The sequence below is a fragment of the Zophobas morio genome, unplaced genomic scaffold (genome assembly GCF_036711695.1).
Source record: "Zophobas morio isolate AGI-343-1 ecotype UQ-CSIRO unplaced genomic scaffold, CSIRO_AGI_Zmor_V1 ptg000005l, whole genome shotgun sequence".
Lineage (NCBI taxonomy): Eukaryota > Metazoa > Arthropoda > Insecta > Coleoptera > Tenebrionidae > Zophobas > Zophobas morio.
Window position 1 is genome coordinate 17,784,347 of NW_026972110.1, and position 15,497 is coordinate 17,799,843.

The 15,497-nt window shown below is 34.2% G+C and overlaps 1 protein-coding gene across 1 annotated transcript in view; it reads left to right on the forward strand.

Annotated features, from left to right (window-relative positions):
• The window catches only part of LOC135122914 (uncharacterized), an 80,206-nt gene that overhangs the window by 34,916 nt on the left and 29,793 nt on the right, over positions 1-15,497 (forward strand). Inside the window, exon 2 of the mRNA XM_064047432.1 lies at positions 8,586-8,738. Coding sequence (XP_063903502.1) covers positions 8,586-8,738 — 153 coding nt within the window. The remainder of the gene's footprint in view (positions 1-8,585; positions 8,739-15,497) is intronic.

A 15,497-nucleotide genomic window follows, 5' to 3' on the forward strand; every position in this document is an offset into this window, starting at 1 on the left:
AAAAAACTGAGTTTGGTTAATTAATTAATCAGTTCTCTTTTCTGTATAAACATAATCAGTCGAAGTTAAGCATGTTATCTGCTTTAGATATATTATTTTATATTACCCACACTTGTGCGGACAGCGGGGTGTTACTTTCGCCACCAATTTTAACTTTGTAGAGGTTACCCCAAAACGAAAATCGCAAAATCAATTTTTTGAAATAATTTTTGATTTTTTTTAAGAATGTGAAACTTTCTCGTGAAACCTTCAAATCCTTATTTTTAGAAAATGTGAAAATCTTCTTGGGGGCCTCAACAATTTTTCTTAAGAATGTGAAACCTTCTCGGGTTCCAACTGTATTTTTTTTTTTAAATGGTGAAACCTTCTCGGGGCCCCAAAGGTTTTTTTTTAAGGAATTAAAACCTTCTCGGGGGGCCCCATTGTCTTTCTTTTTAAGAATGTGAAAACTGTCTCGGGGGCAACAGTTTTTCTTAAGAATGTGAAACCTTCTCGGGTTCCAATTCTATTTTTTTAAAAAAGGTGAACCCTTCTCGGGGCCCCAACTGTCCTTTTTTTTGTAAATGTGAAAACCTTCTCGGGGGGCTCAACAATTTTTCTTAAGAATGTGAAACCTTCTCGAGTTCCAACTGTATTTTTTTTTTGAATGGTGAAACCTTCTCGGGGCCCCAACGGTTTTTTTAAGGAATTGAAACCTTGTCGCGGGCCCCAATTGTCTTTTTTTTTTAAGAATGTAAAACCTTCTCGGGCCCCCCAACAACTTTTCTTAAGAATGTGAAACCTTCTCGGGTTCCAATTGTATTTTTTAAAAAAAGCTGTAACCTTCTCGGGGGCCCCAACAGTTTTTCTTTTAAAGAATTGAAACCTTCTCGGGGCCCCAACTGTCTTTTTTTTGTAAATATGAAACCTTCTCGGGGGGCCCAACAATTTTTCTTAAGAATGTGAAACCTTCTCGGGTTCCAACTGTCTTTTTTTTAAAGAAGGTGAAACCCCCTGGGGAGCTTCTTTGTTTTAGGAGTATAAAACCTTCTCGGGGGCCTCAACTGTTTTTTTAAGAAGGTGAAACCTTCTCGAGGGCCCCAATTGTTTTTTTTTTTAAGAATATGAAACCATCTCGGGGGCCTCAACTGTCTTTTTTTTAAGAAGGTGAAACCTCGGGGGCCCAACTGTTTTTTTTTTCTTTTTAAGAATATGAAGCCTTCTCGGGGGCCCCAACTGTCTTCTCTTTGAAGAATGTGAAATGTTCTTATTTTCTATTACAATGTAACTAGTACTTTCTATATTGTTTCTACTCCATAGAGGTTATTACAAAAAAGTAAAATTTCGCAAAATCAAAGTGTATAATTTTTCAAAGAAGCAGGATTTGTTGGACTGTACTTCAGGGGCGAGGGAAGTTCTTTCGAAATAACTTTCGACCAATTTTTGTTAACTGCAGCGTTATTAACCAAAGGACGAAAATTATATTTTTTCGTTCATATTAGGTCCTGATATTTTTGGTACCGTTCTATAATTTCTTGCTTTTCTTAAACATTTTTTTTTCATTTGATTTCTTTTTAAAGTGTTTGCATTTTGATCATTATATAATTTTACTTTTAAGAATATTCGTGACAGAAAAGATTACGTTTCGTACAATTATATATTAACTGAACAAAGTTAACTTGGAGATATCTCATTTAAATATTTTATGTTGTAACTGATAAATTGTTTATTCGACGATAGCAAGCATTTTGGCATTATCGAAATTTACGATGATAATGAACTTCGCCCATGGGACTCCCGCGACTTCCTTGTGAATTATCGATGCGCTGCACTCAATTTATATTTATCTCTTTGAATAAACATTTTTCTAGTTGAGACGTGATAAAATCACCATACGTCGCTAGGTACACATAAAAATTCGGCAGTAAACTACAGGAAATTGAATCGGATGTTTTATTTCCGGCATCTCCTCCACTATTCCAACATCTTGAAAAGAGAAAACACCTTTTGACAGCCAGATGTGCCGCAGCAAACCCCACAAGATACAATGTTTTCGGAAGGAGAACAAAGCATCGGCGATTAAATTACGATTGAACCCTAAACAAACTATTACAAATTACTACTCTACAAATAAACTGCCACTTCCTTTAAACAACCCCAAGGAAGGGTTCGAGACTTGATTGTTATGGATAGGGGTCGAGACCACACAACCTCTGCTAAATATAGTAGCCCACAATAATTCCATTATGCTAAAATCCGGCTAATTGGGCGCAAATGAAGCGGCTGCTCGGAAAACGTTTTCGATTAGGGCAGTATCCAAAAGCCGAAGGAAGTGTTTAATGCCACGCAATTAATGTGGCGTCTCCGTAATTAAATTTAAATTAGTGCGTAAGCAGGAAACGAAAATTTAAAATGCTTCTATTAAATCTCCGGTGGTATGTGAAACGTCAATATTTATAACGCAACCACACAATAGAATGTGAAATTCACATTTGTTTTTGTGCGGCGCGAGCAGGAAATTCTTCATTTGATTTGTTCGACGGTGAGGAAAGGAAGCGCAAAAATGAAACGGCGGCTTGGTGGCATGACAGCTTAACTGCTGGCAGTCGATGATGGGATCGACTTAATTCCAGATGAAGAGTCGGTCTGTGAGGAGAAATCTACCAGATGAACGATTTAATTGGATGCTATCGATAATTGCAATTAAACGATTGGTCGGACGAGATGCAACTGACATCGTAGGTTAATTGATAAAGTACCATAATCGCTCTGACAAAGCATGGAATCATAACGTGCCGAGGTGTGTAACCTCGACCTTAAAATTAATACGTAGGGCTACGTGCACGTGGCAATAATGTGTGATAAAAAGTAATATAGGAGAGGAGGGCCGCAGGGTTCCAATTAGGGACCATCGCTGTTAGATTACATTGTAAGGAATACGCTCTGTAACTAACAATAATAAAGATTGACACAAAGTTCACTATTTAGGACCACTTCTGAATTTAAAAAAGTGACAAAAAAGACCCAGACTTCGTTTGACCTTTACCGGTTTGCATCCTATACAGGATGTATTTTTTGTACTAATTTTATATACTTAATATCTGTGTAACATCTCAAGCGACTTTGATCAAGTTTAGTCCAAGGCCATTTTAGATTACTATCTTTTGTGATCTCTTGTCCAGCTCGATGTATGCTATATCTGCGGGACTTCTGCATGGATAACAAATGGTAACATTTCTTCCAATTGTAAAAAAAAAATGTTCAGCCTAATTACATACTTCAAATTTATAGATTTGTTAAAAACTTCTCATATTCTGCTGAAGATGAAGACAGCATAGTCCTCGAAACATGTACCATTGATATATTTTTCAATAAAAGTACAGAGTTGATTTAGAACTTTCATACTACTAAGTATTATTTATTAAGATCTTTTTTTGTATAGATGCTTTCGGTTTCCTGATAAATGTGGGAAGCACAATTTTTAAGATATGGAGATCCAATCTTTGGTTACACGTTTTGTTTCAGGTCATCCATAATCAGCCCAAAAGATTAAACATTCTGACAAAAAAAAAATTGATTGTGCTTGTGCCTTATTAAAATTGTCATGTGTTTTCGGAAGTAATCTGAAAATATTTGGTAGTATTTATTAAGATCTTTTTTTGTATAGATGCTTTCGGTTTCCTGATAAATGTGGGAAGCACAATTTTTAAGATATGGAGATCCAATCTTTGGTTACACGTTTTGTTTCAGGTCATCCATAATCAGCCCAAAAGATTAAACATTCTGACAAAAAAAAAATTGATTGTGCTTGTGCCTTATTAAAATTGTCATGTGTTTTCGGAAGTAATCTGAAAATATTTGGTAGTAGTCGTTTAGAGCGTTCGAAGGCACTGAAAATGGTTCTGGAAAGTTTGGACCGTTTTCGGAAGTCGTTTAAAAATTTTCGTTAGTTTTTGGTTGTTCGGACTTTTAATAATGTTAGTTGAACATGATATCATCGGGTAAAACTGTATATACTCTTTTTATGTCCCGAACGTAAGCTAGATAGAGTATGAAAAGGTAGGTGTCCCGTTTCCGTCTGTCTGTTGTTTGTCTGTCTGCCTGTCTGTATAGATTTATATTAGAGGCATCCAAATTCCGGCAGAAAAATTGAAATTGTGTAACCTTTTATACTAACCTAGGCGAAGCTCGGGCACGAAGTGATAACCGTGGGCGACTTTGGACTTGTAACAAGGCGTTCTATTCTCTCATTGGACTTTTTTGCTGTAATTATCTATATACATATTTTAATGTATAGAAACTATATATAAACAAATTTTTCTTCGAGTACGTAAGCTATTTTCATGTTTTCTGGACGCTTTATTACCCCTGGAGTAACAAACAATAGGTCTCCCGTTTCAGTCTGTATATCTGTCTGTCGTCTATGTCGATTTTTATTAGAGTCTGAAACTTCCAATTGTTATCCAATTTTATGTGTATTAGAAATATGGTATAGATGAAACAGGCATCAAAATTTGTCTAATCACCCCCACCAACACTAACGATGTCACCTTAACATTTTTCGTAGTAAATGCCATTTAATTTTTAAAAATAACATATTTGTAGTTTATGAGTCTGTCTTGATTAGAGTTGTGGAAGGATGAAAGGTCCGCGGTTAAATTTTAAAATTTTTAGAAGAAGCTGTATTTATTTCTTCACTTCAAGGCGAAGGAAGTTTTTCCTAAATAACCTTAGACATTTTTTTATGATTTTTCCAAAATTTGTTGGGAAAATGATAAAATGATATAAGGGAAATGATAAAGCAAAGATCCAAAATTTGTGAACATCAACTATAAAATTTCAAAATTTTCTATATATATATATTATGAGAAAGACGTTTTCCAGGTTTGGAATGTGCCAAATTTAGGAGGGTTTCCACGTTTCGCCAACTTTCATAACAGATATCTTTAGGAAGTGAAGGACAAGATGAGAAGAAAGTTTTACCTCCAGTTTCGTTAACTGCTCTTTTACTATATTCATTTCCTGAAGATGCCTTACAAAAGTAGGCGAAACGTCGAAACCCTTTCACAAATCTGACAAGGTCCATACCTGGAAAACGTCTTTGTGTTATGACTTTGGCTGTGAAATTCTTCGATAACATTTTCATATACTGAAAGAAAAATTTAAAGACAAGTGTTAATTTTTTTTTAGAAAAATAGTTTTTAAAGAACAGTAAGCGTCGTAAATTACGAATTGGTACAAAATTTGTGTTTCAGAATTATTTGATGAGTGAATTTTTCAGATTTTTTTACTCCCGAGCCTAAACTAAAGAAGTATGGAGTCCAATCAGGCGACTTGTCAGTTTCATGTTTTCTCGACGTTTCATGACCACTAGAGTACGAAAACAATGGTCTCGCGTTTCTGTCCGTCTGTCGTCTGACTGTCTGTACCGATTTTTATTAGACAGATAATAATCTCCAGAAAAATGTATATGTATATTAGGATATCATGTAGATGGTATAACGCTAACCAAAATTTGGCTGATCATCCTCACCAAAAGTTTGATGACGTCATTTCAAAAGTTATGTTTTAAAATGATAAAATGTTACGTTATCACATACTTTTTATTGATCACATTAAGAACGTGTCCATTTTCTCTTTAGTTAATAATGATAAAATAAACATTATAATAATAATATTCAGAACATTTTGTTTAATTGTGGCTTATTTAATAATTTTAGTCCTCTGTTTTTAGGAGACAAACGCATTCAAATCAATCAATCTTTTGATGTATCAACATAAACACTCGAAGTTAATATTTCTGAGAGGACATTTTTCCCGTTGGTTATCTGCTTTAAATATATTTTACTTTGTTCGTACGGCACAGGGGTTGCGGGGGTGTTATTTATGCTGATGATTTTTACTTTATTAGGTTATCAATTTTTCAAAGATCTGTACAAAATATTGAAAATGTTCATGTAAAATATTCGTAAGCTGTATACGGACACCAGGAACGAGAAAAATCTTCGGCCATCGAATGCTTTTTTGACGACGTTTTTATTGATCGTTTGAAGTTTATCTAAGTAACATGGCTTTTGATGAAACATTACAAATTTTGACCTGTTTGACGTGGTAAATGGAAAAATTATGAATGAATTTATCCTGATTTATGGAGAAATAACCGAAACAATACGAAAAAAGCCGCATAAGGTAATCGAATCCACGATCGTCGCGTTACGAGCAGGAGCATTAATAAATGGTCCGCTTGTATTGCTGTAAAAGGTTATTCAATTGGAAAAAACTCAAGGCGGATTCATAGACTACAAGTACAGGAGTATTTATTTTACAAAATTTAACTGGGGATTATTAGACAAATTTTGGTTAGCGTTTTACTATCTATGTACACAATATTCCTAGCATACGTATGAACTTTGTACTTTGACAATAATCGGGTAATTTTAGAAATTATCTTTCTAATGAAAATTGACAGAGATAGGCGACAAACACACGGACGGAAAGGAGACGTTATTAACTCTGGGTGTCATGAAATGTCGAGAAAACATTAAAGTAACCATTCGCCGGATGGAGTCAATATTTACCTAAACGATATAAATTAGTTACTTTTTTAATTGTCTTCCTAGAAAAATATATTTTCAATATTTTCATATACGATTTGTTTTTTTGCGTTTTTCCTCAAAATATTACAATAAAAATGAATTCTGTCGTAGTTCCAAAATCTATGACTCACTCTCGTGTCTAATTAACATGGAAGCTTTAAACCTGTAGAATTTTTGTTGAAAAAAATTAAAATGCAATGGTCACATTTAAACCATTGCTTTAGCAGTCAGAAGAGTGAAGACTTGAAAATGTAAATATTTACCTTTGCAGTCGTTATGTTTATTGCTAAATACAAAATAAAAGTGGGACCTGGAAATACTTGAAATCTATAACAAGTTTTTAATTAATAAAGTTTTCTCTTGAGAAAAAATGTAGCAATTTCATTTTTACAACAATGAAACGGACGATTGACTCCAAATTTATGTTCAGGAATATTACTGTATCATCACTTGCAGTCATTAAAACTTGGAAAATTTTCAAGTTCGGCAAACTGCGTCCACATTCTCAGAACGAAAATATAAATCCACATTTGCAACAGACATTTTAATAAGTAGCGGTTCTACCGAGAATACTGTGTGAACGCTGCAGCATAAGACACATAATTTATTCCAAAACCCGGTGTTTGCTTAATTTTTAGCGTAATACGTGCATTTGCAGCAATAAGAAGAGTGAAAATGTGTGAAAATGTCTCAATAAAGTAGGAGGTATGCGAAGCCCGAGTTAATTTACATTTAATTATTTGCTGTTATTCCAACGAGTTCTTGAGCACCGCATTTAGCTAGTGGTAAAGTATTTAATTGAAAGTCATTTTCTACGTCTCGCGAGTGCTCTCAAGTCCTGCAAAAACGATCTTGTATCGCAATATCCGGACGAAACCTAAGAATGATAAGTTGAAATAGCATGGGAGTCTAGATAACGAATCGACAAGTCATCACGTTGGCTTTGTTTTCTGAAGTACGTATACCATTTGGGTTACTGCCATGGGCACCTTGTTACGACACATGGTCGCAACCAACACGATCTGTAACAAAATCCTGTGGTTTGTGAAGAATTTGCGGCTTTTTTAAAAAATAGTAGACAGTCAATATGGAATTTATATCTCGGTACGTGAAAATTGCCGGATGTTGAGGTGAAACAAGAGCAAGTGACTTTTATTAGTATTGTTTTACTCCTGTTCTTGCGTCACTGCGTAGGTTTTTGTCCAGTTGGCAGAGGATGTTGCAAAGAGGAAATTGCCAAGACAATTATCAAACATTCCATAACGAATCTGTAACAGAATATGAAGTCGGCTGCAGTTCTAATCAAATAAAATTATGTAAGGATTTCGCAAGTTGGTCCACGGCGTGGCTCGAAGACAACAAAGAATGATTTAATTGGTTCCAAGATGCCCAAATAATTCCTCATTGCGTAACGCGATTTATTTACATTTTAATTGCTTCTGTTGTCACGACTTACGTAATTTATCGGATTTCTCTTCAAATTCAGCCAAGTTCACTCGAGTATTGTTGCTTTGTAAAGAAGAGTGGAAATCCTTCAAAGCCACCAAAAAAAGCCTACATGTTGAAACTACTGATACCGAGGTTATCACAAAGACAAATCTCCTCGTTAACCTAACAACTTACTAAACAAGGGGATCTCTTCAAACACAAAAAACTCATTATAGCACGAGCCTATAAAAGAGTGGCTGTTTCTTCAGATGCAACACTAAATTTAGTAACCTCGAATTTATTTTCCCACTGAATTGCTTAATTATCGACAGTCGGGACCGTACTCCATTTCTCGCCTTTATTTATATTTCGGCTCTCCCGCTAACGTAAAAATGCAATTTGACGCTTAATTATGTAGTTATCCTTTTTTTGCGGGCAAGGATATAAATTAGCATTAAGTGAGTTTTTGTCGACTCACAAACGCGAGCTATTATTGGCATAAATCTTGTTTATTGATGGTTGTCGGTGCTCTTCCCGTGCAAAATTCGTTAATTATGGTTTTAAAAATCTCCTTTGTTCCAGATGATGAAACACGTGCAGCTTTCTCCTTACAGGAGTAGAGCTGACACAGTGTCCTTAAGCTCCACGACATCCTACGGAAGTCTCAGTCCTGAACCTCTTGGAAGCCGCTCTTCTAGCTATTCGTCACTCAACGACTCATCAGGAAACCTCCAGGTAAATCGAACAAATTAGAAACTCTGAAATTTCCGCTGTAAACGTAATGGTCATTTTCATAGTCAAAGCTATAACTATTTTTTAGATGATAACCATGGGAGTTATCTACCGCTTCACATAAATAAATTAATAAATCATCTAGCATTACAAAGAGGACAAATTGCTCCATAAACAGTACCGTGTGTGACTAACCGCTCTTCAATTGAAGCATGAGATCGTATAACTCTTGCGAATTGTCACATTGAATCACAATGCACAAAGCCGTTAATACAAGGTTATTCTTAACCTTTACAGAATACTTCTTGTTACGGCTGCTGATCCCAGCCCACCAACGTTCAAACTACTCACGTGAGAAACTTTAACCCTGTAACACACACCATTACAACATAACGCAAAAAATTATATTTGAAGCTCGCAAATCATCTTTACTTTTAGTCCGGTGCCCAAATATATAGCAAAAAGTTCGTTACGGACGCCAAATTACAGTTACTTACCTAAACAATGATCATCAACATGAGAATTCAAAAAACGTCGCCTCGTGGGAACCCGTGTTCCTTTCCCGTGGAAATGGGTTGCCTTGTAAGGTCGTCCAAGGCCTCAAATACTATCGAAACGTAATACGAAGCTACTAGTGTGACACATGTGCGCTGAACCATTTGGACAAAATTTGTCTTTCAGACATTCCAATTAACCAAATTATGTATTATTAGGTGAATTTGTGGGTTGCGTAAAGTTTGATTTATTTAAGTGTGTGTGATAATTCCGACACTTCCTTGTTAGTGCTTCGGTTTTTCTGCAGATAATTGGCTTGTAATCTCGGAATGACGAACTGTTATTAGTTGATAAGTGTTATCGGTGTTGGTGTTACTCTTCCGAAGCGAGTTAACTTAAAAGACGCTTGGATTTCGTAAATATGATAACGTGTGATGTAATTTGTAGGAAGTACCAACCCATATGTGAACAATGGATAAAAATACCGGTTGACAAGGTTCTTGTTTCAGATCTATTACTGGTACTAGGCGTTAACTGTATTGTTGTGCTTTAATTAGTGACATAGGTTGGTAATTCTATGCTGGGTGTTGGGATAGGTAGTACCTACCTTAGTACCACGTGTGTTTGAAGTTGCCGATGTATTTTGCAAGGTTAAGTGACAAAGGTGCTCCTGGATTACCTTGTGGCAATTAACCATCAAACAACGTTATCTACTAGTGGAACTGAAAAATATATGCCTACACTCTTCAAAAGCAAAGTTTTGATATAAATTTTCTGATAAAAATAGTTGTGGTTGAGTTGTATATGTTATAAATATGCTGCTTCTGTGAACTGTTTGCGGTAATAATTAATTAAAAATACAATAAACAGAACAGGCTTTTGATTTATAAATTAATATGTCTATTCTTCCTGTTTAGATTGTGAGAATATTTGTTAAAATCTATAGTTCCTCTATTGTTTAGCTTTGTCCTAAAGAAATTTTTACAAAAAAAAGTATTGAATTTGTGTGTACACCTTATCTGTTACCTTTGGCTTTTATGAGGTTGTTAATGCAATTTTCAGAATGTAATATATCCATTATTACCACATTTATTGTTATGAAATTTTAAATATATCGGATCCATCCGACGAATGGCTATTTTCATGATTTCTCGACGTTTCATGACACCTAGAGTAGAAAAAGTAGGTCTCGCGTTTCCGTCTGCCTGTCGTTTGCTGTGTCGATTTTTATTAGGAAAGATGCTCTCCGAAACTATCGGACCGATTGCTGTGAACATCTATATGTATGTTGGGAATATCGTGTAGATAGTAAAATGTTAACCAGAATTTGATGACGTCCCCTTAAATTTTCTTTAGTGAACGACGTTTAAGTTTTATAGAATAACACACTTCTACTCTTGTGGTCTATGAATCCGCCCTGATTTTTTAAATAGTCATCCAGATTTTCGCAAAAAAATCCAGATTATATCGTTACATTTTATACCAGTATAAGAACATTATTGACGTGTGGTACACTTTGTGGTTGTGCCGTCAAAATGTCGAATTACTAACGAAGATCGCTAGTTCAATTGACTCATGATCAATTCAAGAACTTTTCATCCCACTTTTTCGAAAATTTGAGAATACAGTAATGTTGCGCCTGGTTGTGTTTAATAAGTATTTGGAAGAATCCCAGAAGCTTTCTGGGTGTTTTAATTTACAAGGAATTTGATAGGATCTCCAGCCAGCCCTTTGTTCGGCAAATTTAACAGAATTTCCGGGTCCCGAGGTGCTTCAATTTACAAGGATTTGAAAGATCTTAGGTAGTCCCCTGGTGTTTTAATTTAACAATGAATTTGGAAGTCTTTCAAGAATACCATTGGTTTAATTTACGACTAATATGAAAGAATTTCAGAAGCTCAGGGTCCCTTGCTTTTTTAATTCACAAGGAATTTGAAAGAACATTGAGCCCCCCATGGTGTTTTAATTGACAAGGAGTTTAAAAGAATCTCGGAGACTCTATTGGTGTTCAAATTTACAACGATTTTGAAAAAGTCTCGGATTCATTCATGTTTTATTTTATTTACATCGAATTTGAAAATACCACATTTCGGGAGCCTCCGTGGGGTTTTAATTTATAAGAATTTGAAAGCGCTTGGTGTTTCATTTTTTAAGTATTTGAAAGAATCTCAGAAGCCCTCTGGGTGTTTTAATTTGCAAGGAATTTGAAAGGATCTCCAGCCACCCTTTTGTGCTTTTCATTTACGGCAAATTTGACAGAATCTCCGGGTCCCGAGGTGCTTTAGTTTACAAGGAATTTGAAAGAATCTCCGGGCCTCCCCTTGGTGTTTTTTAATTTACAACGAATTTGGAAAAATCTCTAGGTTAATTGCTTTTTTAATTCACAAGAAATTTGAAAGAACATTGAGCCCCTCGTGGTGTTTTAATATACAAGGAATTTAAAAGAATCTCGAAGACTTTATTGATGTTCTAATTTACAACGATTTTGAAAGAATCTCGGGTCCATTCATGTTTTATTTTACATCGAATTTGAAAGTACCACATTTCGAAAGCCTTCGTGGTGTTTTAATTTATAACAATTTGAAAGCGCTTGCTGTTTAATTTTTTTTAATATTTGGAAGAATCTCAGAAGCCCTCTGGGTGTTTTAATTTACAACGAATTTGAAAGTATCTTCAGTCAATCCTTTGTTCTTTTCATTCACGGTAAATTTGACAGAATCTCCGGGCCTCCCCTTGGTGTTTTTTAATTTACAACGAATTTGAAAGAATCTCTGGGTCCATTGCTTTTTTAATTCACAAGAAATTTGAAAGAAGATTGAGCCCCTCGTGGTGTTTTATTTTACAAGGAATTTAAAAGGATCTCGAAGACTCTATTGATGTTCTAATTTACAACGATTTTGAAAGACTCTCGGGTCCATTCATGTTCTATTTTACATCGAATTTGAAAGTACCACATTTCGAAAGCCTTCGTGGTGTTTTAGTTTATAAGAATTTGAAAGCGCTTGGTGTTTAATTTTTTTTAATATTTGGAAGAATCTCAGAAGCCCTCTGGGTGTTTTAATTTACAACGAATTTGAAAGGATTTTCAGCCACACCTTTGTTCTTTTCATTTACGGTAAATTTGACAAAATCTCTGGATCCCGAGGTGCTTTAATTTACAAGAAATCTGAAAGAATCTCCGAGCCTCCCCTTGGTGTTTTTTAATTTACAACTAATTTGAAAGAATCTCTGGGTCCATTGCTTTTTTAATTCACAAGGAATTTGAAAGAACATTGAGCCCCTCGTGGTGTTTTATTTTACAAGAGATTTAAAAGAATCTCGAAGACTCTATTGATGTTCTCATTTACAACGATTTTGAAAGACTCTCGGGTCCATTCATGTTCTATTTTACATCGAATTTGAAAGTACCACATTTCGGGAGCCTTCGTGGTGTTTTAATTTACAAGCAGTTTGAAAGAAACTTGGGGGGCCTTAGTGTTTTAAACAAAAAAAAAAAAATACAGAATCTCGGTGTCCCCTTTAGTGTTCTTTCTAATTTTAAACGAATTTGAAAGAATCTCGGGGGCCCACTTGCTATTTTAATTTACAAGGAATTTAAAAAATCTTGGGCACTGTACTGCTGTTTTAATTTATAAAAAAATTGGTCTAAAGAGTTTAGACAGTACTTCCCTCGCTGTCGGAAACTTGACGACTGCATGCCTATTGTGTTTTTTTCTCATTACATTTTTGTAGTGGGAATTTAAAAAAAAATTGCGATGACGTCATCAACATTTTTGCAAGGACACGTATATCAGTTGGGATAGATGTAGTGTAATACTAAGAATAAAATTATTGTATTCCCAAATTTTCGGGAAAATGAATTGGGTCGTTTTGAATATTGATTTTTTATAATCAATAAAATAACGAAACAATTTACTCACGTTTACGGCAACTGAAAATCGTTTATGTATAAACAACCTTAATTTAAGATGACAAGCGTAACAGCATACGTGCATGAGAGTCAAACAGAAACTGTAAACAAAACGACCATCGGTTTTATTGCTTCGACTTCCGCTTATTATATAAAACATTGGGTTTTATTTTAATTCTTGACGGTGAAATTCACAATTGGTTGATTATAAACATGTCTATTTCATATTCGCGGAACCAAGTGAACGAATAAAACAAATGCAGGTCTGTAATGTTAAAGTCGATGTAAATAAACGTGCTACCCTTATGTTTCAACCGAGTTTTTCCTTTAACAAATTTTGTGTCTACCAAATTGGGTTGGTTGGGGTGTAATACTAATAATAAGTGTTGCCTTTAATTTAATCAATAAAATAAATTGACTTCATTAATTTTTTTGAACCACCTCTTAAGAAAATCTAAAAAATATGAATGGAATGATAAATCACAAGTACAAACTCATCATATTTTTTGCATTTTAGATAGGATTTATTCAGCAAAATTTAAGGGTGACGTCATCAATTTTTTTAGGAGGGATGAACAAATACATTTTGAACAAAAGTTTACCATGCTTATAATAACTTTAAAATATTCCGAAGATTTCAAAGCATTCGGTTTTGTAATTCCTGATTAAATCGATAAAATAAATTCACGCCTTCATTAATTTTTTTGAGTCACCCTGCATATGCAAATCCAAAAATATGAATGGAATGATAAATCACAAGTACAGACTCATCATATTTTGTACATTTTAGATACGATTTATTCGGCAAACTTTTGAGCTGACGTCATCAGTTTTTTGTAGAAGATAACCAAATATATTTTGACTAAAAATTTATTATGCTCTTTATAACCTTAAAACATCTGCAAGATTTCAAAGCATTCGGTTTTGTAGTTCCTGATTAAATCAATAAAATAAATTTACGCATTCATTAATTTTTTTGAGTCACCCTGTATATGCAAATCGAAAAAATTTGAATGGAATGATAAATCACAAGAAGAGACTCACCATATTTTGTACATTTTAGATAGGATTTATTCAGCAAAATTTTGTGGTGACGTCATAAATTTTTTAGGGGGGACGACCAAATACGTTTTGATCAAAAATTTACCATGCTTATGATAATTTTAAAATATCTTCAAGATTTCGAAGCATTCGGTTTTGTGGTTCCTGAGTAAATCAATAAAATAAATTTACGCTTTCATTTATTTTCTTGAATCACCCTGTATATGCAAATCCAAAAAATATGAATGGAGTGATAGATCACAAGTACAGACTGATCATATTTTGTACATTTTAGATATGATTTATTCGGCAAATTTTCGAGCTGACGTCATCAAGTTTTTGGAGGGGATAAGCAAATATATTTTGACTAAACATTTATTATGCTCTTTATAACCTTAAAACATCTGCAAGATGTCAGAGCATTCCGTTTTGTAGTTCCTGATTAAATCAATAAAATATATTTACGCATTCATTAATTTTTTTGAGTCACTCTGTATATGCAAATCCAAAAAATATGAATGGAGTGATAAATGACAAGTACAGACTCATCATATTTTGTACATTTTAGGTATGATTTATTCGGCAAATTTTCGAGCTGACGTCATCAAGTTTTTGGAGGGGATAAGCAAATATATTTTGACTAAACATTTATTATGCTCTTTATAACCTTAAAACATCTGCAAGATGTCAGAGCATTCCGTTTTGTAGTTCCTGATTAAATCAATAAAATATATTTACGCATTCATTAATTTTTTTGAGTCACTCTGTATATGCAAATCCAAAAAATATGAATGGAGTGATAAATTACAAGTACAGACTCATCATATTTTTACAGTTTGGATAGGATTTATTCGGCAAACTTTCGAGCTGACGTCATCAATTTTTTGGAGGGGATAAGCAAATATATTTTGACTAAACATTTATTATGCTCTTTATAACCTTAAAACATCTGCAAGATTTCAAAGCATTCGGTTTTGTAGTTTCTGAGTAAATCAGTAAAATAAATTTACGCATTCATTAATTTTTTTGAGTCACCCTGTATATGCAAATCCAAAAAATATTAATGGAGTGATAGATCACAAGTACAGACTCATCATATTTTGTACATTTTAGATATGATTTATTCCACAAACTTTTGAGCTGACGTCATCAAGTTTTTGGAGGGGATAAGCAAATATTTTTTGACTAAAGATTTATGATGCTCTTTATAGCCTTAAAACATCTGCAACTTTTCAAAGCATTCTGGTTAGCAGATTAAAAATTAAATTTCAAAATGTTGTTTTATAATTTTGATTTTTTTTCCAAAAATCTGGACG